This window comes from Hirundo rustica, chromosome 1 (assembly GCF_015227805.2).
Source record: "Hirundo rustica isolate bHirRus1 chromosome 1, bHirRus1.pri.v3, whole genome shotgun sequence".
In the NCBI taxonomy this organism is placed as follows: domain Eukaryota; kingdom Metazoa; phylum Chordata; class Aves; order Passeriformes; family Hirundinidae; genus Hirundo; species Hirundo rustica.
Genome location: NC_053450.1, coordinates 33,988,629 through 34,010,370, shown reverse-complemented (window position 1 = coordinate 34,010,370; position 21,742 = coordinate 33,988,629). Strand labels below are relative to the sequence as shown.

The 21,742-nt window shown below is 39.8% G+C and overlaps 1 protein-coding gene across 9 annotated transcripts in view; it reads left to right on the top strand.

The window, feature by feature from the left end:
• The window catches only part of SULF1 (sulfatase 1), a 147,750-nt gene that overhangs the window by 107,304 nt on the left and 18,704 nt on the right, over positions 1–21,742 (top strand). For 8 of the 9 annotated variants that reach the window (XM_058422602.1, XM_040082069.1, XM_058422593.1 and 5 more), the window contains 5 exons: positions 6,718–6,868; positions 7,877–8,052; positions 8,604–8,732; positions 8,994–9,050; positions 10,040–10,169. In XM_058422602.1, coding sequence (XP_058278585.1) covers positions 6,718–6,868; positions 7,877–8,052; positions 8,604–8,732; positions 8,994–9,050; positions 10,040–10,169 — 643 coding nt within the window. Of the gene's footprint in view, positions 1–6,717; positions 6,869–7,876; positions 8,053–8,603; positions 8,733–8,993; positions 9,055–10,039; positions 10,170–21,742 lie in introns of those variants that run through there. The other variant, XM_058422604.1, reaches the window with a different exon arrangement.

The window sequence follows — 21,742 nt, the reverse complement described above, 5'->3', positions numbered from 1 at the left end:
ACAGATTGAAATGCTGCCTCTATAAATTAAAGCAAAACAAAACCAACATCAAAAAAACAACCCAAAAGTTTGTTTAGAAAAAGTTTTCCACTGGCACAGATAAAGAAGGGAGTGGCTATGGCAGGAAATACTCCAGTTCAGGGAGAGCTCTGCCCTCAAGTGTGGGCGTCTATCAGTCTCATTTCCTCACTTATCAACATGGCAAGAATAAAATCAAATGAATACAGCAGCAAAGCCCTGAAGATTTATGAAAAATACATCAAAGACAAAAATAAATTGAAGAATTACATACCACCATTATGTTACAGCCCTGCCCTCCTCAGCACAAACAGGCTCTCAAGAGGCAAGGAAAGTCTTACAAAGACAAGACCAGTAATGACGTGTACACTGTTTACTTATTAAGTGATTCCCGTTATTTCTTATTAACTCCAGTTTAAAATGAAACACAAACTGCACTACACTGGAAGCAGCAGACTCTTTATTGTTTTTAAGCATCCATTCTCCCCTCCCACTCTCCCACTTCTTCTCTCCATAAAGTATGTCCTATTTCAGACATCTAAAAATATTTCTGAAGGTTTATCCTGGCTGCTATCACCATAACGAGTGATATATTTTCTGAAAATAAATCATACTAATGCATGTACTCCAACTATCCCCAGACATTATTTCTGTGAAAGAAAATGGGACTCGAGAAGATACACTAGATGAAAGCAATGCATAGATTTTTGCCGTGGTAATGAACATCATCTGTTAGGGAGCAGGGTTGTTAGACCTTTGGAAACGTTGTTGCTAAATACAAAGTTATATTACAGGATAATCTTGTTTCATCAGACAGCTGAGCAGGAAAGCTCTGACTCAAAGGATGCTCTGATGAAAGCCTGAATTATCTGTTATGCTCAGGGCCCCTGGCACTTTAGGCTCCCTTTACCTTCCAGTGGGAACCAGTCTAAGGGGAACTGTGAACCAGACCTAAGCTGTTTATAAGCTGTGAAGTAAACAAACATTAGAAGCAAAAATCTGCAGGAGACAGGTTTACTGAAGAATGTAAAAAATGGAAATCTGAAACACTGCTGGCTGTGCTGAGTTAAAATACTTGGGCTGGCAGGAGGACTCACAGCCAGATTTTATGACTACCTGGAAGCAATCCTATTGCCAAGCTAGAAACATTAGGAGGAGCAGATAGAAATGTAATCTGATCTGTCTTGGAATAGATCAGAAGCCTTCATAAGCTAAGAAAAGGCAGGTAATATGAAAGGCAGAAATTTACATTTCTGTTTATAGGCTGTATGAAAGGTGCTGATATACCAGGTGTGTAGGTAGCGGAGTGTCTGCAGTAGTGAAGCCTCAGAAGAAATGTAACTCTGGATCCCCAGAGCAGTCTTCAGTGTGAGTTTGGGGTGCAAGGTGGCTGCATCTGGACTCAACCCCTGTTTGAGGTTGAGTCTCAAACATCTGTCAGTAACAATGGTACTTCTTGTAATGTGGACACAGGGCCATTATAGTGGGATCATGCACTTGCATCAGTAATAAATCTTGATGTGTCCATGTGTAGTGTCACTACTGGCCCGAGGCCTGCTTGGACTCCTGACTTAAGAGATAAATGATCAAAATCATCACACACATCATTGTGAGTGTGATTCACAAGACAAGAAGAAATGGTGTGAAATAGAAATGGAAGTAATATTCTAGTTGCACAACTTCTGCAGGAGCAACAAATAATGTTTTCTAAATGAAAAAGGTGTTACATTTAACAGGCGACAACTGTTTCATTTCTTTATTCTAAAATATAGCAGTTGTGTTGCACTTCAGGAGTGAAACTTTCATACCCCACATACCCATATCTGTAAATATCACTGGGTTTAAAAGAGTCCCCATTTAAAAGGCAGCAAAGGCAGACCCAGAGTGGTGAAATTCAACTTCACATTAATACTGACCATGGCCACTCTGGTGGCCACTGGGTGTGGGTTGTTGTTGCTTTTTTGTTTTGTTTTGTTTTGGTGTTTTTTTTGTTTTTGTTTTTGTTTTTGTTTATTTTACTTTTTATTTTGCCCAGGCTTCCTGCTCTCCAAGAACAATGTCTAAACCTGGAAGTCTACTTTCTCTGGAAACAAGGAATTTGCTTCCTTTGTTTATTTTCACTTGAAGAAACATGACCACTTATGCCATGTTTGCTAATCATATTTCAAAGAATAATAGAGGTGCTAATTCTGTACAGAAACTATTCATTTTTCTCAATCAGTTTTACTGGAGGTATTATAGAAACTATTCCTTTTTCTCAATCAGTTCTACTGGAGGTATTATTTTAATATGTTGTTGACTTTCATTTTTATGAAATGAAAATGTTCTTGGGGCACCTAGGTACTGTATTATTTTCACTAACTGGAGGACTCCCAATCCAAACAGAAGATTAGTCAAACACTTTTGGGATAAAACCTCCTGAGTACTTTATGGAATTATTTAAACCCATCATTTTTAGGCAGTATTTTTGTGAACATAATTTCTTTTGTTGAGTAGAAACAGGAGGTAATTAGGAGGTTGTAAATAGGGGCAAACACAGATTTTTACTATGAGCAATTGAACAAATGTTTGAAAACACACTTGTTTCTCTCCACATTATCCCATCTGTTAGAGACATATATATACTTAGATTAATTTTTTAGAAAGCAAATGTTAAAGTTGTACTAAATTCTTAGAGCTCTTAAAACATACTGTACTCTCCCAATCCTTTCTTAACGGTAAAATACCTTTTTGTAATGATGACTTGCAGAAGGGCTGTATTCCATTTATTTCATTGAATATGACAATTCAGTTCAGTTACTAGTAGAAGCTAGTGAAATTAGTTTCTGAATTATTTGTTTGGGGACCCCATTTTAAAAGATCCCCAAGTACAAGCATCGATTTTTTTTTTTTTTTTTGGGGGGGGGGGGTGGGGTTGGTTTGGGTATTTTTATTGTTTCCTGCCTAACTGAGAGTTATTGTGGTACCTTAAAAGCCAAATAAGATGCATTCTTAATTTTGAAGTTCAAATTTAAAAATATGAATATAGTAAATATGTTGTCAGAAAGAGTTACTGAGGCCTTTCAATTACAGCAGTGACTGCTAATACTACTCCTTTTCTCTCAATGTAAGTATCTACTTGAACTGATGTTTACAGACAAATAAATTATAGATTTTGTGGAGAATCTTTCTTTAACAACGCACTACTGCTTACAAATATTTATTCTTTCCGTAGTCTAGTTATCACTTGATTATCACTGTGAATTTTCCTGTAAAGTTATTCACATAGGTGCATACAATACTGATTACAAAATCTCAGGGTGAAATGTTCTCATTATGAGTATGCATTTATAGGAAAGTGCCTATGCTCAGTATTTGTTATTGTTAAGTATTTGGAAATTTTTTGTTAGTTTAACTTTGGGTTAAAATTCAAAATTTTATGAACCTAATGCCTTCCAGTGCTAGAACAGATCTGTTAGGGAGTGCCAAGCAGTCTCTGTGTAGTAAGTTCTCCACAGTATGTGTTGGACAAATAGAAGCAAGCAAGAGAGCAATCTAGATTTGCCCAAGTTAGTATATTCTACAAGAATGACAAGTACTACAGTAGCAACTTGCCAGACTTAGAGGCCACAGACAACCTGAAAATAACAGGCTACCTGGCACTGTCTTCTGATCATGGATCAACTAATGTACTCAGAACAAGATGGACTGCATGGCTGAGAGAAGGCCATGGAAGACATGGCACACATCTTCAACTTCAAACTTCCAGTGCAAAGAGTCATCAAGGAAATGTACATGTCAGTGTACTTTACAGCAGTACTTGTCAATACAGAGCAAAGTTGTTCCCAAAAATGGAGGAACAGAAACAGTGACAGACCATGCCATGATGACTTTCAAGGACTTATGACAGCTGAACATTTAACTGGTATCTTCATCTGCTTCAAGAAAAAAGTTGTGATAAAAAATTATCACTGACCAGGAAGAGGTCTGTGTACATGGAAAAGTTTTCACAAGTCAGCAATACTCTCCCTAAGATTTACATCTGCAGTGGTTGGTTGGTTGGTTGGTTGGTTATATTTATACAAAAAAATCCAAGGTAGATAGATTTGAGGGCAGTGTCAGATCTTGTGCCTGGCAACCAGTGCCACTCTGGTGGATTTCTGAAAGGCCCAACTAACAGGGGTACACAGGGAACATGCATACAAGCTGCTGGGTTTTGGAATTCCTTTCTGCCTCTTCCTTAGTACACTTTCTCTTACATTATGGACCCCTGTTTCACATTTATCCATCAGCTGGTGACATTAGATATTTCACAGAAGGTTCCTGTTCCTTGAATTGTCTGGGAGGAAAATTCTACTCCCTCTCTGTCTGCTGCATTTCTCACCCAGAAAATTCAAAATGCATTTGGAAAGTGTCTGTGAAAGGTTTTAACTGCCCTGCTAAACCCTTGAGTGCTGCTTTTAAAAACTATCCATTATGTGGAGGAGGCTGCTCACAATAGCCTGGGAACATAAGACCTGAGCCTGCTTCAGCAGCTGGCTCTCCTTCCTGGCACAGCAGCAGGCTGTCACCACTGAGCGCAGGTCACAGCCACCTCATCCCTCCGTGCTGGGGCACTCAGGACCCCACAGAAAAAAACCCCAGGGTTTTACTAGGAAATGCTGATTAATCAAAAATGAGCTCTTTCATGGGAAAACATCTTGTCTGACAAACTTCCAAGGAAAGAGAAGAAAATTTGCAGTGAAAGTATCCTTCTTTTCTGTCTGATGACTGATAAGTGGTGGGTGACAAAATTCCTAAGACTTGCTTCTTCAAGGGTCTCCCTCTGCTAGGACTGCTGGCTAGCCAGTAACACAGAGGGCTGTGCTCCTGGGATAAACCTTATTAATATTATGACAGTATTCATTTTAAAAATCAGACTTCAACCATGGGAAATTACAGAAACTTTCACTTTTTAACATGAAATGAAAGATTTTTCAACAGAAAAGGAATTCTAGTTTATGTTTGTCTTGGCTCAGTAGGGAGCTAACCTTTTCCTACTTCTTAATCTCTATCAAAGTTCTGTAATACTGTTGCATCACTTCTCTTTTCCCTTGAGACTAATGATTAAGTAGGTTAGTCAAAACTTGCCATGTGTATTAAAGGCATACTTCTCAAATTCTACCTAACTTCTCACATAATGCTCTCCAGTTAAAATGTGGACTCCACTAATTTATTGAAGTTGACTGTCAATTTACTACATTATCCTTTCAGCTGATTTTTGTCCTCAGTGTAAGTAGCTAAAGGTTATACATATGATATCTGATACAAAAATCAACTGCTTCCACCATTCTGGGATCACATACAACCACATAAAGAAAAATGAAACCTAAGTGAAAGACTGGTCAAAGGTATGACTCTAAGTTATACAGTATTCTGATATTGTTCATTTTAAGGAAAGACAACTACACATACATATTTCAGTGGGCAAAAATGTACCTTTTGTTAATGCACGTGTTAGAATTTTCAGTACCTAAACAGTAAATTAATATTAAATTGCATTTTTATTGTAAACTGAAAAGAGAATGGAAAGAGTCAAATTAATCTAATCACCCAATAGTATTTTTTTCACTTTCTCTTTACGTTTAATTTTCAAATGTTATGCTGCTATTCATATATCATGTACTGCAGTGTACTAGAAACAGGGGGAAAATATAACCCAAAGAACTTAATGAAAATGACAAAGCCTAGATTCCTTCTATCAAGAGAAGGAAACTGCTCATATGTAGGTGAAACCATTATGGGACATGAATTTTGCTTGGTTTCTCTTCACCTTGTAGTTGCCATGTATGCTAGGCATAAAAAAGAGACTGATGGAGAGCTTTTATAACATGTTCCTCTGTAGAGAAAATTTACTTGACACATTTTTTGCCACACATTTTCTCTCAAGATGATATCTCTGGGAAAATATTCTTGACTGTTATAGGATATCTTTCAAAAATACACTGGCTGTGGATAGAACATTGCTCTTAAATATTTCTTCTGATGTTTGTGCAAACTCCTAAAGCATCATTCTTTGCTTTATGTAGGACTCTATGCCATACTTCTTCTTAGTACTAGTGTTAATAGTGGTGTTAGCTCAGTTTTGTTGTCATGATTCATTTTATGCTTGTAATGCTCTGTGCTTTGCATTCACACCGAAAATAACACCTCAACAGTATTTAGTGTAGAACTAACTGTAACACTGGTGGTGTATACATACTGACTACTAAATTTCTTTATCCTGCTTGAAAATACTTTTCTTTGACTTTTATTTAAAGATAATTTCTCTACTGGAAATATCAGGGCAATAGACTTTAAGTAAGCAGTCATTTTTGACCTCTGACTTCCTTAATTTTTCTTATCCATGTGGGATGCATCATTCAGATAAGCCTTTTTAATGATTACAGGTTTGTTTGAGAAATAGATTTTGGCAAATCCCAAATATGAACATGGAACTTGTAGTGGTCTTTGAGTCTGAAAGAAGGCTTGAAAAGCAAGTGGTTAAAGTATTTTGAGGAGGTGATACATGACCCAATGAACCTCGGAAGCCACTGATGTGATGCTTATTGATATTTGTCAGATACCACGTGGAATTTGTGATTTAACTGTTTGTTGGCTATTTCTGCATTGGAGGAGTTCCTGCCTCCCTCTGACGTCTGTCATGCAGCACAACTTTTCAGATCCATTCTTTTCTTCCAGCACTCCCAGCTATAACTATGCACCAAACATGGATAAGCACTGGATTATGCAGTACACAGGGCCCATGCTGCCAATCCACATGGAGTTTACCAATGTCTTGCAGCGCAAAAGACTTCAGACCCTGATGTCAGTCGACGACTCTATGGAAAGAGTGAGTGCAAGAAACCGCGGTGAATACAATCTTATTAGTCGGTAACAAAATTAAATGAATTAATTCTTTCTTTACCTTCATCGACCACATTCTGGGGAAAGCCATTGTACTATGAGGAATAACCCCATTTTTTCCAGTGGAATTGAATTTTGGTTCTCTGCAACATGAGACCAAGCTCCTGGCTTCCTTCTTTAAATTGCTGGGTCAAAAAAAAAATAGTGGGATTTTTTAAAGGGAAAGTCACTGGGCCTAGTATAAAGCCTGGTATTGACAGAAGATGCATCACCTGTGTGTACACATGGATAGACACAGGTGCACACATGACAACTTCTATTTATTTCACACACTCCTTTCACAGTTTGTCCTTCAGTTGAAATCTGGGAACTGGCAAATCACAGCAACTCAGGTGTCAGTCTACAAGTGTTTGCAGAAGTTAGGCAATGCAGTGTACTGCTAATTATAGGTAACATGATACATGAACTATTAGGTTTACTTTGTATGACTTTTTGTTCCAAAATCAAGCACCATGACCAAAGATCTTCCCCTAGAGAGATTTCTTTAAACTTTAATAAAAATTTACAGCTTTTTCCCAAGCCCACAACTGTAAGGAATGAGAAAGTTGCAGACTAGCACAGTAAATCAAATCTGAGTACCTTTTTCCCTAAAGCTGTACAGACTTTTTTCACAAGCTGTGTTTGAGTACACAATGAATTTTGGACACACTAAGGCAACTATCCCATTATTACCCCATATTTTTTTCTGTTCTAATTTTCTGGAGCTGCTTAATTGTCCCCTCTGTCAAGAATGAAATTGAACTGGTATGTTGATTTTTTCATGGCATGGTAAAGGCAAGATGTACAAACACCAGTCCCCAGAATCTGCGTTAATGTCATTGATGCCATGTTTGGTCCTATATATTTAAGGGTTATAAATGATGGTTATACATGATTCTGCACAAAACCTGTTTTGCTACACTTAACTCAGAGTTCTTTCTGTGCTGGGTTGCAGTTACACCAAATGCTTGCAGAGATGGGAGAACTGGAGAATACCTACATTATTTACACTGCTGACCATGGATACCATATTGGGCAGTTCGGACTGGTCAAGGGGAAGTCAATGCCGTATGACTTTGATATTCGAGTTCCCTTCTTTATTCGTGGTCCAAGTGTGGAGCCAGGATCAGTGTACGTTCCCTTATGTCTCTAGCACAGCTGTTGAGCCTAATGCAAAATGTTTCTGAGAGCATGTAATTATCACTCTGTCTAGTTTCATTTCATAAAGGATGCCCTATTATTGCAGAGCAATGAGTCTCATAAAGAGGCAGTTTTTTCACTTTGCATATTATGAATAAGTTATAATGCAGATGAGAAAACTGTGTAATGCATAGCCCTGTAGGGTTAGACTTGGGTTTTGCTTTCAAAAACAATGTGCTCATCTTTACTGTTCACTATGTCATTTAGCATCATGCCCTCATTGTCAATGAGATAAGAGCAGTTTTGCTGCTGCACCTCCTTGTTTTATTGTGCTTAACTTTTTCTTTGTGATGTCAGTCTGCAGTACTGGCCTATCGTCTTCAGTTGCAGACTTCAAAGAGGGTTTTCTAAACTTAGCACTTCTGTAGAGCTTTACATCTTCAATGTCCTGATAAGCATTAATTATCGTTCTATTTCCAAGAGAATGTGAAGACTTACACATTGAACACATGGCAACTATGACCTTTCCTGTTGATTTGCAGAGTTCCTCAGATAGTTCTGAATATTGATCTTGCTCCAACAATTCTGGATATAGCAGGCCTCGACACACCTCCAGATATGGATGGCAAATCTGTCCTAAAGCTTCTGGACTTGGAGAGACCAGGAAACAGGTGGGTCCCAAGATCTTTTTTTAGCCAGTTCAGGAGCAAACACCTTAGTAAAACAACAACTAAGTGGAAAAATAGATTCTGTGAAAATGAGCTGTGTCATAGCAACGACCGCAGCTTTCCCATTTCAAGAATCTCTTTAGTAGATCTATAAAATTGCACGTATATATAAGTGGAGAGTTGGGTTTTTTTCAAAAATAATTTGTTAACACTTACAGTGGTATACTTCGGTGCCAGCAGTGAATGTTATTATTTTACTTTCAGGTTTCGAACAAACAAGAAGACCAAAATTTGGCGTGACACATTTCTAGTGGAAAGAGGGTAATTATTAGGGGTGAGAGAGTTTTGGGAGAGCCAGCCTGCTGGGAACACTCCCTTGTACATGCTTTCCTTTCTGCTTCCTCCTCTTCCTTTTTAGGGTCAGAGAAGCAGTAAATTTTGCAAGCAAACTGACAGGCATGACTTTTTTCCTACTTTCCCACCACTGCCTTTGCAATCTACTGTGCTCCCACATCCCTTTCTCTGAAGAAATTTGAACGCATGATTTTCTGGTGATTCTCCTAGCCTCCTTCCCTAACATTATGCTTGTGTCCTGTTCTGTCATTATCCAAATAATTTTCTTCCAAAATCTCTGTTTCAAATCCAGCTATGTAGAATCCTCTTATCATCTGATTTTGTATTTTCCATCACATATTAGCATTCTTCATTTTTGTTTCAGCTAAGACTTACGTGCAGTTGAGATTCATGACTATAACTGCTCCTCTCTTTGCTGATAACTCCTTATACCCTCCTACCTTGCCAGTTGTTCCCATGAAAATTTTCTCTGGGTAAAAATTTTACAGCAATTTCCTTTTGGCACTTCATGACTTTACAGATTATGAAAACCTTGTCTGATATATTGCAAAGCAGTGCATAAAAGACACATCGTAGTATGTAAGATACAGCCAAGCTTGTGCTGAGCATGAAAGTCCTTTTGTGTCTTCAACTGTGTTTTCCAGCCAAGAAAAGATTGCTTCAAAGAGTTTTGCTTTGTGAAAAAACCTACATTTATGTATGAATGGTGCTGAACTGTACCAGTTAGACATATTTTAGCAGCACTTATTTATCTTCTGGCAATTTTCAGCCAGCCATCTGAGCCTTTTTTTCAGTATGTGACCTACATCAAAAGTCAGTAACAGAAATGTGGGGATTTTTTTTTTTTTTCCCTGAGAAGACATTAAACCTTCAAGTTGCTTCGTTGCTCAAATTACATTCATCCTTAGGGCTTAGAACAATGTATCTAAAACATTCCACTTCATTTTTTTAATAAGCAAATTTCTACGCAAGAAGGAGGAACCCAACAAAAACACTCAGCAGTCTAATCAACTTCCAAAGTACGAGAGAGTAAAAGAATTATGTCAACAAGCAAGATACCAGACAGCCTGTGAACAACCAGGACAGGTAAGACACAAGTGACTGCAGTTTTCTGGGTATCACAGGGAAATAGGCATTTTACACTATGGGTCAAAAGAATTTGAAGAATGTGGCTTTTGGAAGGTAAATAAAAGATCACTCTCATTAATCTCTTCAGAGCAGAAGAAAACCAGATAAATTTCTCTGAGCAGTGGTCCAGTTTAAAGTGTCAAAGATCTGGTCCTTCATTTGCTTAGTACAGAGCAAACCGTACCCTGTGCTCAAACATGACATGAAATGACTGCTTTTTCTTTAATCATGTGCATTGATAAATATGCAAGATACTTCAGTGATAATTGTTAATAAGGGAGAGAATCTTTTTGAGCAGTGGAAGCTTGTACTCACTGGGCTAGTTCAGAATTACCAAAGTAAGCTGGTTAGTCCTAAGGCTACACGTGATTTCATTTGCTGGGATGAACAACTGAACAGCACACTTAGTGATCATCATCCTTTATTATTTATTGAAACACTTTAAACAGAAGGGTCCTCTTGCCCAGAAACGCTCCCTGTTTCTGGTCACTGTCAGGATTCAAGCAGTGATACTCATACCCAACATTACTTTTTCTTGTTGTAGCCTTAATGATTTCAGTATAATGCCTGACTCTGATACAAAGGTCTAATTCCTGCTCATAAAACCAGAAATTACTGCACCCCTAACTACTATGCTTACACCTGCATCTCTGCAGTGCGTGCACAGGAAGAGAGCTAAATTAAGAAGACTGATTCTGACTCCAAATTCTCTTCAATCCATCCAGAATTAATGCTATACCTATGGTAACACATGAAGATGGATTTTCTGGGGAGATGCGTAAGCGAGCCGAACGCCTCCTCCTTGACACCGCCTCCAGCCACGCTGGGGCACATGCTGGGGCCCCAGGCAGCGGCCTGTGCCTGCCTCGCCGTCCTTGTAGCCCGTCCCCATCCCCACACACCTCCCCGCAGAAGTGTGAGGTGATTTCTCCCAGGCAGGCGCTTGCGCTTTCCCCTCAGATGTTTGCTCAGAGCGGTGCGGGCAGCCGCGGCGCTGGCGCGGCGATGTCGGCGGCTGTTCGGGACGAGGGCACAAAGGCCGCTCTGTGCCGCGCTCCCGCCCGGGCCTGGCCCGGCGCACGGCGCTCCGCTCCGCTCCGCTCCGCACGGCCAGCCCGCAGCGCAGGCCTCGCCCGCAGAAACGCGCCGCCACGGCCCTTCCCCTTCGCGGCCTGGGGAGTGTAGGGTTACAGCAAGTCTCGGTTAATCACAGGTTGGGCTGGCTTCACGCTTTGGCCGTCACATCCTTGATCGGGTCCTCTGTCGCGGCTCTCGCCTCACACATGCTCCTTAAATGCAGCCACTTTTGAAGGGATATACACAGTTATCGCAGCCTCACCCAAGGGCAAGGTTTTCAGGAGTTCAAGCACTGCCATTGTAAACAGAGATTAAATTTGAAAATCTGAATGCTTTATAAAAACTTAAGGAGTCATGAACTAATTTGGACTGTTAGATGTTAAGATGTTTCATTTTAAAGTAACAAGATATTTTCTTTGCAATTATTCCTTATATTTATTATCTCTTATGCCAAAATCCAGGTTTGGAATAGCTGCTTTCCAACATATGAATAGAAAAGGTTAAGTGTCCTGAGCAGATACCTCACCTGAAGCAGTAGACACCCTGCTCACAGCCTTGTTCTCAGCCCAGGGCCGTAGACCACCCCATATTGGTGAATCCAGTTTGATCAAAGGCTGAAGGAAGAAGAGCTTCAGTCAGCAAGGAGGCTAAAAGAGCAATAGTGTTGGATAGAGGGTCTCCCAGCTACAAACTCCCACTGAGGTCTTCTCAATGCTGAAGATATGCTGGCTGCACGGAGCCCAGCAGCCGTCCCTCGCAGCTGGATGAAGGACAGGGCTGAACAGACCTCTTTAACACACACACCGCCATAGGTGTGTACACATGATTGTCTTTGAAAATATAGATCAAGGCTGTCCCCAATGATTCCAACAACTTGAAGCTTTCCTGGAGGGATGCTGAAATTAAATGTGCCTATGGAATACTTCTGCTAGGCAGAGCATTGTGAGGGGTGGAGCATCCCCTGGGCTCATTCAGCCTGTGGGTCACAGACCCATTCCTCCCACTCCCCTCATGCCGGCCCTGGGAAACAAGGCCAGGTTCTCTCCCAAGGACAGACTACCTGTGGTGCTCACAGGAAAGCCAGCATAGAATAGGTAAGGTGTGAACTTAAAGACCATCACTGGACTAATAGGAACTTCAGTGAGGCATTGCAATGTGAGATAAGTGTCCGCAGAATTTTTTTCCATGTAGACAAGTTCTTAAAAAAAAAAAAAAAAAAAAAAAAAAAAAAAAAAAAAAGTTAGTGGGGAAAAAAAATGCACTTTACTCCAAATGTGTTCCAATGCGCACTTTTGAGCCATCATAGTTTAATATGAGGTTCCTGCAGCAGATTTGCACTAGTCATTTTGCACCTTTGAGAAAGCAGAAAATATTGCCGTGCATGAATTATCTTTGTTTCATCTTTTGAGATTTGTATATTTTATTTCAATTACATAGGTGCATATATAGAAATAAAACCTTCATTTAAATTATGGTGGCTTATAATACTTCCTATGTTTACTCTAATCAGTTGCAGTTAACATCAGTTAAATTAAAATCACTTTCACAGAATGAGTAATTGCTGACAGATTCTAAAATAGTGAAATTGCTGGTCTGTGGGAAGCTGCTGCTAAACATCTGAAACTAAGAATAAGCGTTTGGGGAATTAATACACCATTAAAAGCTTGTTCTTAATTTAAATTTGCTCTAGTCAATAGGCAGTTTATTTGAAAAGGAGAACACAGGGAAGCTGAAAAAGAAAAAAAAAAAAAATTCCTGTATTAAAATGAGGTGAGATCCTGAGACCTGCTAGTTCAAAAATCTCCAAGGATGTGGTACTCAGGATAATACTTGCTTCAGCTTATTTTCTCTTTAAAAGAAAGGAAAATAAAGGAACCTAGCATAATATTTTTTAATTAAATTTTCAAATTTCTTATTTTTTCTATGCCCTATGTGTATCTGAAAATAGATAAACCTAAAAAAATAAGGGGGGGGGGGCGCGAAGAGAAAATACTAAACATCTGTTAAACATAAATATAAAATCCTTTCACTGTTATTTTAAAATGTATTTACATTTTCTAGCACCGACAGATTGCGTTGCTTTCATTGTAGACCACGTTGTAGATCACTGTCCCCTTGGTGGTTTTTCATAAGCCCCGTTATGAGAGGACAGTTTCCAAGTGTTCACCCGCCTCCTTGAGAACATCTCAGAACTGAGACGCGCATGGGACGTGTTCACTCCTGAGTTGTGTTCAGCAGTCATTGATGTGGGTCAGCACTGAGCCCATGCCAAGGAGAGGAGCGCTCCTGCTGAGCTGTGTTAGCAAGAGCACTGCTAACAGGTCATGGGAAGTGAGTGCTCACCTCTCCCTGGTGCCTCTGGGCTGCACCTGGAATGCTGCATCTGGGTGGGGATCTCCATGAGCAGCGGGACTGTGGTGCGCTGGAGCAAGTCCAGGGGAGGACCCCAGAGATGGGGTGGAAGTACTGAGAAAGGGCAGAGGTTTGTTTAGCCAGGGGAACAGAAGGCAAAGGAAGAAGCTAATTGTTTCCTTTGATTGGCTAATGGCTAATTAGAGAGGACAGACCCAGGGATGTCTTGGAGGTGCACAGCAGAAGGGGTATCTGTTAGAGACAAGTTGCAGCATGGGAATTTCCAAATAGATGCACAGAAAAAAGTGTTACCGTAAATATGATTAAGAACTGGAGCCCAAGGAGGCTGTGGAAAGTCCACCTCAGGATACATCCAAACCTAATAATGCTGCTGCTTTGAGGAGGATGAACTAAATGACCTCCAGATGTTCCTTCCAGTACGTGCTCTTAATTTTTGCTTGCTTAGTACCTGGCCTTGAGGATTTCATGTTTTCTTCTTTCTCCTCAACTTCAGAACTTGGGAAGTGCTGTTAATTTTATGAACTTGTGAGTGAGTTATGGGTCACCTGCCCATTCATATTTGGACATAGACCAGATTTCAGCTCCTGCCCTGCCCCAGCTATTGATCTGCACTCACCCAAAGCACAGGCAGTCCCATCATACCGGGCCAGGTTCACTCCCCTGGCAAGGGGAGCAGGAGCTGATGGGCTCCCTGCTCAGCTTTGGGGCTTGGAGAAGGGTAGACATTTCCTTTGCAGTCCCTCCACCTCTCCACATGAGAGAGTGCTCAAGAAATCATGATGGGAACAGGGTGTTTCTTTCGTAGTTCATATGACAAATTTGTCACTAGTTTACATGGTGTAACTTACTGAGGTCACTTTATTGAGCCAAGTTGGATTAGCAGTGGATACTGGTGGGTTTTAACACTTAAATGGTTTGCAGGGTATTTTTGTATTTCATTGATATATATTTACCCTCTAGCTACATAAATACATTGATATATATTTACCCTTATAAGCTACACCATACAGAAATATTGATTCATCTGCAGCATAACCCTGCTTTTGTTTTTAAATGGGAAACAGTTGGTGTCAACTTGTAATAAAGCTTTGTTAATTTTCCAATAGAGCAGAAAAAATAACGTGAACAAATGTTTCTCTGGATTAATGCAACCTTATCATGACACAAATCTCTTCTCAGCTTTCCACTGGAATAACCTGGGACAAGAATATATGTTAGTTCAGGAGGTTTAGAGGCAAGCTGCTCTTAAATCCTCCAGCAGGTTATTTTTGTTGAACTCATTCCATCTTCTCACTCATGAAATTCTTCAGGATACTTAGCAAATATCAAATAAAACCATGTTACCTCTGTTTTCATTTATACTTTTTCTTTCTCTCTTCCCTTACCTAAATGTGTAATTAAGCAGTTGAGTTAATTCATAAGTATTTATTCTTTTTCTCTCCAGTCTGAGTCATTGGAATTTTCCTAAGGCATAATTTTGACTTCTGGGACCTAACACTCTTTCCCAGATCACAGTTACCTTATGAGGTCTGGTGACTGATAGGCTGGATGTCTCCAGTGTACTGCTCAATCCATTATTTATAATCAGTATCAAATCCATAGCCAAACATGCATTTTCATCCTCTTAGAAAAATTACACAAACTGCAATATTTAAAAAAAAAAAAAAAAGAAAAAGAAGAACCACAGAACCACCCTCCAAAAATTAGGACTGTGAAGTACTGTGTTCAAAATTTCAGGTCTTAGATTGGATGACTCAGCAGTGAAACCCAGACATGGGTCTGTTCATTTTATGGGCATACCTCTCCTACCATCTGCTCGACACTACCTGCCAGTTTGTGAACAGCAAAGGTCTGAAACTTGTACAGATCCATGGCCTTCTGCCAGCTCCAATGAGCACTGACAGTGGGCAGGACAGAAAAATGCTTCGTGCTGCCTTTGTTGGTATGACATGCAAGCACATGAACTCACACTGTGCTAGACAGGTATAACGTTGTAACTGCACCTTCCCTGTGCTCTCTTTTCATGCATCTGAGCTTTAGACATGCATAATATTGTGCTTCCTCCTGAGGAACTGTATCCTAAAAATACCCTGAGGAAATGATGTTTCATTTGGAGAAATTGCCTGAAGACTGTACAGTGAGATTTTAGTTAGATTAGGTCTTAGTGTATTTTACAGTGATCTAAGGCTTTACAGGTAGTCACTGGAGATATGTCACTGAATCCAAACATCAGCTTTGTGGTAAATGTGCAAGATTCTTCTGGCTCTAATCCAAAAAGCATGTTTTCTAGCCTGTATTCCTATTTCTCACGTATTCTTCACCCTCTAAAAACCTAGCATAAGAATTTAATTTTATTATTGGTATTCATATTTATCGAATTATCATATCAGCATTCAGTTGAAAGCACGTCTATTTGTCATACTGAGGGAACACTTGCCATCAATCAGCTCACAGATAATATTGTAAAGGAAATTAGAATGGGGCTTATTAGGTGTAGTCTGGTTTGGCTCTGGTATCTATGTTCTCATAAAATAAATATCACAGACCATACATTTGTATAGGTCAGCTTTATGACCAGCTGCAGAGTATGAATAAAAACACATACGCTGGTAAGAGCTGGCCAGAAGTGTCAGATGGCTGGCCAGCCACTGACAGCCAGACCCTGAGCACCCACTAAAACCCAACTAAAATTATGCTATGGCATATTAACATCACTTTGCGAATTCTCCAGGTGCCAGAACAACTTTCAGGAGTCAAAAGGCACTTTGGCGAACAACCTGTTTTACCAGAGCATTGATTCGAGCTGTCTCTTCTTTGCCATCTCCCCACTGATACCCCATCTCTTCTTAGTAATAATTCAGTGGAGCATCTATGCACTGGCTTAACTGGAAGCACATGTGTTTGGGACCAGTTATGTGGTAAAAACTAAGTGCATACTTCAGTGCTTTTGTGAACAGCCTTTGTAGCTATTCCTCACTTTAAACCCTGCAGAGTGATCCCTCATAGCTGACAGAAACATGCCTGCAATTTAGTTGCTCAAGAATTCGTAGGAATTGCCAGAAATTATGATACCTCTAGTTAAAATACCACACTGTTTATGAGTTGAAACCAAATATGAAGATAAGTTCCTTTATCTCTAAAAATAATCTTTCAAGGCATGGTATTTCATATTTCAGCCTAAATAGTTCACATTTCAGCCTAAATATTTAAGTTTTTATCAAACAGAGAGCAGCTCTTCCCAGATTTGACAATTCTTTAAATTCAAGTAATTCTTAATGGGACGTATGAAGTCTATTGTGGATAAAATCCAGAGATATTCCAGGAAGATCACTGGTTTTATCTCTTTCAATGCATGACTGTGTTCAACACTTTCACTATCATCTTACTGGTGTCCTCTAACAGAAAGACCTTTTTGGTAGAGTGGCACCTTTTTTAACAAAGCAAATTCTTTAAACCTTTTTAAATGTAATTCTATGTACCAAAAATGTCAAGACAGAAAACATTGTTTATGCAAGAATTATTTTTAACACTTTCTGTAATGCTCCTTTGAGGTTCTCTTTTTGCAGAGTTTGCATTTTAAAGTATCCAGTGAAATAGACAATAAGCTAAGTCCTCTGCAAGTTAAATGTATAAGACACAATAGTAACAGATAATTATTGGTATTACTATTTATAGCTAAAGGACTAAATTTATCCTTTTCTTTGGCTCTTATTTGTTTGTACCTGAGAGTGAATGTTTATTGGATAACATCAGAAGTCTCTTGATGTTGAGTTGTAACTACAGACAAATTAATAGATTTGGTAGAGAATGCTATGCAGGTGAAATATTTGCTGTCTTGACCTAGGTGCCTACACTTCTAGAGCTGACAATGCAGTTCATGCATTTTTTATAACTAGAGAGCTGCTATAACTGTAGTACTTAAAATCAATCTTGTCTATACAGCAAGAACGCAAAATTTTTTAGTCTGTAAAATTCCTGGGCAATTTTCTCTTTCTTTCTTTTCATAAGCTTGTGAAGTGGCCCAAAACTGCCAATTTTTATATTGTTATTTCTGTTATCCAGTGATTAATTCCCTCATTCCTTTTTTCCTCCAGTTCTGTCCCTGTGCATTATTCTGAAAGTATTTCTAAAGCCTGTCATACATTTCTGCCCTTATTGCATCAGTTCTTACAGGACAGAATTCTTCCCTATCTGTTGAACCACTGACCACTGCATTTTTCAGGAACACTTCTCAGAGACTAAGGCTGTATATAAATAACTGCCTTTGAAAATATTCATGTTGTCAGACTCTGGAGCATGATCCAATAGAAAGTGGTTCAGTTATGAGAGAGTGGTACAAAATTTGGAATCTTCCATTACAGACAGTATCAACTCAGTTCTAAAATGGAGGAGGAGATTTTTTTTTCCCCCACAAAAATGCAGCAATTCCAGATTCCCAAAGTGAACCTGGCAAACCATCCCTGTTAAACAGCTGCACTCGTGTGCAATATTGAAGTACTGCTGAGATGAAACAATACAGATTAGTATTTCCAGGGGCATTTAGGCGCCTTGGTCAGGACCAGGGTTCAGTTCTGCTCTATGAGAATGCATAGAGGACGTGACCTTAGCCAGCAAACATTTCCCAGTATTCAGGTCCAGTTCAGCAGAAATGAACTGCTGCTACTCTGTGCTGTTTACCGTAGACAGCTAATTACAGGGCACTTTTCAATATGTTGTGTGACATGGCCTCTTCTAATGGCCCAGAGAAAGCAAAAGCAAGACAGCTCTGATTGCAGTAGCACAGCCCTGAACCAGACTCCTTTTCCAGCATTATCACATCGAGTCCCCTGGCACTCCCCCAGATCTGGTTAGTGCTAACGAAGGAAAATGATACACACATATTCAGTTTGTGATGGTATTTCCATCTAAACTATTTTCGAATTTAGAGCATACGTTTCGAAACAGGAAAACAGGGAAATGAGATCTTGAGGACATGTTTAAATTCATGAAGTCTTCATTTTTCAGGCCTTGTCTTAACATTCCCTAGGCTGAGCAATAATACTCAAAGTCAGTCATACATTACCAAAATGAAAAAGCACCTGTAAAAATATTGCTCCTGTGTTATATTTCCGGTTGCATGTGTTTCAGGGTTTTGTAACACTGTGATAAAATCTGACAAGATATTTAACGCTGACGTGTCTGCTGCAAATACTAGGTGTTTACATTTCATAGAAACCTTTAGCTTGCCTACTGTTGGGACACTTTTCATGACTTTTCTAATTCTTTTCCCCTCTATATAAGGTAGCAGCAACTGTCTCAAATCCATCACGGTCTATTAAGTGCACAAAGTTGATTGGAGGTCCTGCCTTAGTAGCTATTTACAGTGGAGCATGTCCCAGTGATTCATTCTGAATATGTAGCTTTATGCCTTAATTATAATCAGTAATGAAATAGATTTAATTTTGAGGCTGTGGCACAACTGATTAATACCAGGAAATTGAGACCCCAGGTAGTTATGAAGTCAGTTGGTGTTGTCTTCCTTATGTAGCTGCAAGTCACAACTGGCACCATGCCAGCAGCAAGGCAAGGCAAAGCCACCAAGTACAAACCATCCCTTTTAACCAGCCCATGTGCTACCCTTTGTCTTTGAAATGTCTTTATGACATATCCCCAGAGGAAAGTGTGTCGTGCTAGTGCCGTTATCCAAGGAAAAGCTCCTGCTGCAGCACTGTTGCAGTGCTTGCCTCAACACTGAGGAACAGGCACAGGTTTAAACTTACATGTTTAAACTTCACGTTTGGCAGAGATTAAAGAAGCTCTACTTCTGAAGGATAGATAGGATTAGGGTAGGATTAAGACTAGGATTAGGATAGGATAGGTATAGTGGTTTAACTCTAGCCAGCAGCTTAGCCCACACAGCCACTCTCTACCTCACCAAAGGGATCAAGGAGAGAATCAGAAGAGTAAAAGTTGGAAAACTCATGGGTTGAGATAAAGTTTGACAGGGAAAGGAAAAGTAGTGCACACAAACAGTGCATGGGGGAATTCATTCACCCCTTCCCAAGGACAGGCAGTTTTTCAGCCTTCTCTGGGAGAGAGGACTCCATCACATGTAACAATGACTGGGGAAGACAAAGGTTATGACTCCAAATGTTCCTTTCTTCCCCCACTCTAAAGTACTGAGGATTATGTCCTATGGCCTGGAATATCCCCTTGGTCAATTGGGGTTGCCTGTCCCAGCTGTGTCTCCTCCCAATCCCCCAGCCATGCCCAGTTCCCTCACCAGAGTGGCAGCAGAAAAAGCAGAAAAGGCCTCATGTCTGTGTTAGCCCTGCTCAGCAATAACAAAAACATCTCCATATTATCAACCCTGTGTTCAGCACAAATCCAAAACAGCCACACACCAGCTGCCAGCACAAGTGAAGAAAATTAACTCTACCTCAGTCTAAATCAGCACGATGGATAGGACAGATCTATTTCTGTTGGAAGGGACCTACAACGATGATTGAATCCAACTGCCTGGCCACTTCCATGGCGTGTCGTTAGCAGTACTTTCCAAATGCTTTTTCAACATTGACAGGCTTGGGGCAACTACCCCATCTCCAGGAAGTCTCTACAGTGTTTGACCACTCTCTCAGTAAAGAAAAGCATCCTAGTGTTCAATCTGAACCTCCCCTGGCACAACTTTGAACCATTCCCGCATGTCCTATCACTGGATCACTGGATCCACATCACCCACATCACATCATCTCTGCTTTCCCTCCTCAGAGAGCTGTGAAGAGCAATGACATTGCCCCTCAGCCTGGTTCTTTCAAACAAGACAAACCCAAAGTCCTTAGCTGCTCAGTCCTTTTACACTTTTACCTCTCCCAAGCTCCTTTGTACTTTGCTGACGGGGGCAGGGAAGACACTGGGAGGGCCTGGCAGTCAGCACTCACAAACCAGCCAACGCTCCAAGTGCATATGGAGAACAAACCCTGCTTGGTTCAGGGTGGCTGTAAACTAGCAAAGCTCCTCCCAGTGGGGGAGGAGTTCCATCAGCTTTCAGGTGTGGGGTTTTAGGACTCCACTGGTGTGGAAGCATTAAAAATCCTTTTTCACCTTTCTTTCCCTCTGAACCTAAATTGAGGAGGAATGTGAACTGGAGGTGAGGAGCTGAGGTGAGAGGGAAATAGTTGCTGGAGGGTAGGTGGTGAAATGAGATGAAAGAAGGAAAAGATGAGTCAATGAACAGGAAAAAGGCTGACACAGATGAAGTTTCACAACATGACTAAAACAATATAACAGCTTATTGCAGCCAAATGTCAGGGACTTGCTTTTTTTCTCTACTGTTAGAGTTTTTAATTCTGAGTTAGTTCTCTTTTCTCCTACTGAGGTGAGAATAAATCAGTGCAGGAGTCCCTATATCACCATGCAGCCAGAAGCAAGGACTATCCTGTATTCCTATAGCAACAATCAATTGTTAGATTGTCTTAGGGGTCTTGTGAAATATCACTGTAAGAAAGAAGATAAACATGGGGAAAATAAGAAAACATATACAAATTAAAATTTAATGAAAACATATTTAGTTTGTATATATGCTAATGGATTTATTTAATTGATGGAGAAATTGTTCCAGAAACCAAAATGGATAGTCCTGAACTTCAAATAATATTTTATTTTTTGTATTTAATTTTTTAAGTTTAAGTTTAATAATATTTTAAGTTTTGTATTCAAAGTGGGAAAGAAGGTAGAAAACGGGGAAGGGGTCAATGCATTCAGTCAGAATCTTCTTTTATGTGCATTAATGCATTTTATAGATCTAAAAATGAGCAGAAGGGCCATTACTTCTTAACTGCATAAGGCATGCTCAGTGCCTGATTATGCTGGCATGGGCAGGGATTCAGGAAAGTTAGACTGAAAATTCCATCTTAGATCTCTAAAGCATCTTCATAATGACACTTTTAAAAGTCAAATTTAAAAAACAATAATGAAGAGTAAATGAATCACATTTAATCCCTGTTTTAAATAGGGAACTATTATTGGCTTGCACTAAACACAGAGCGTCTTGTTTCAGTGTTAGTCATAATACTGTTAAAATGATCTAAAAGGTTACTGAAGCC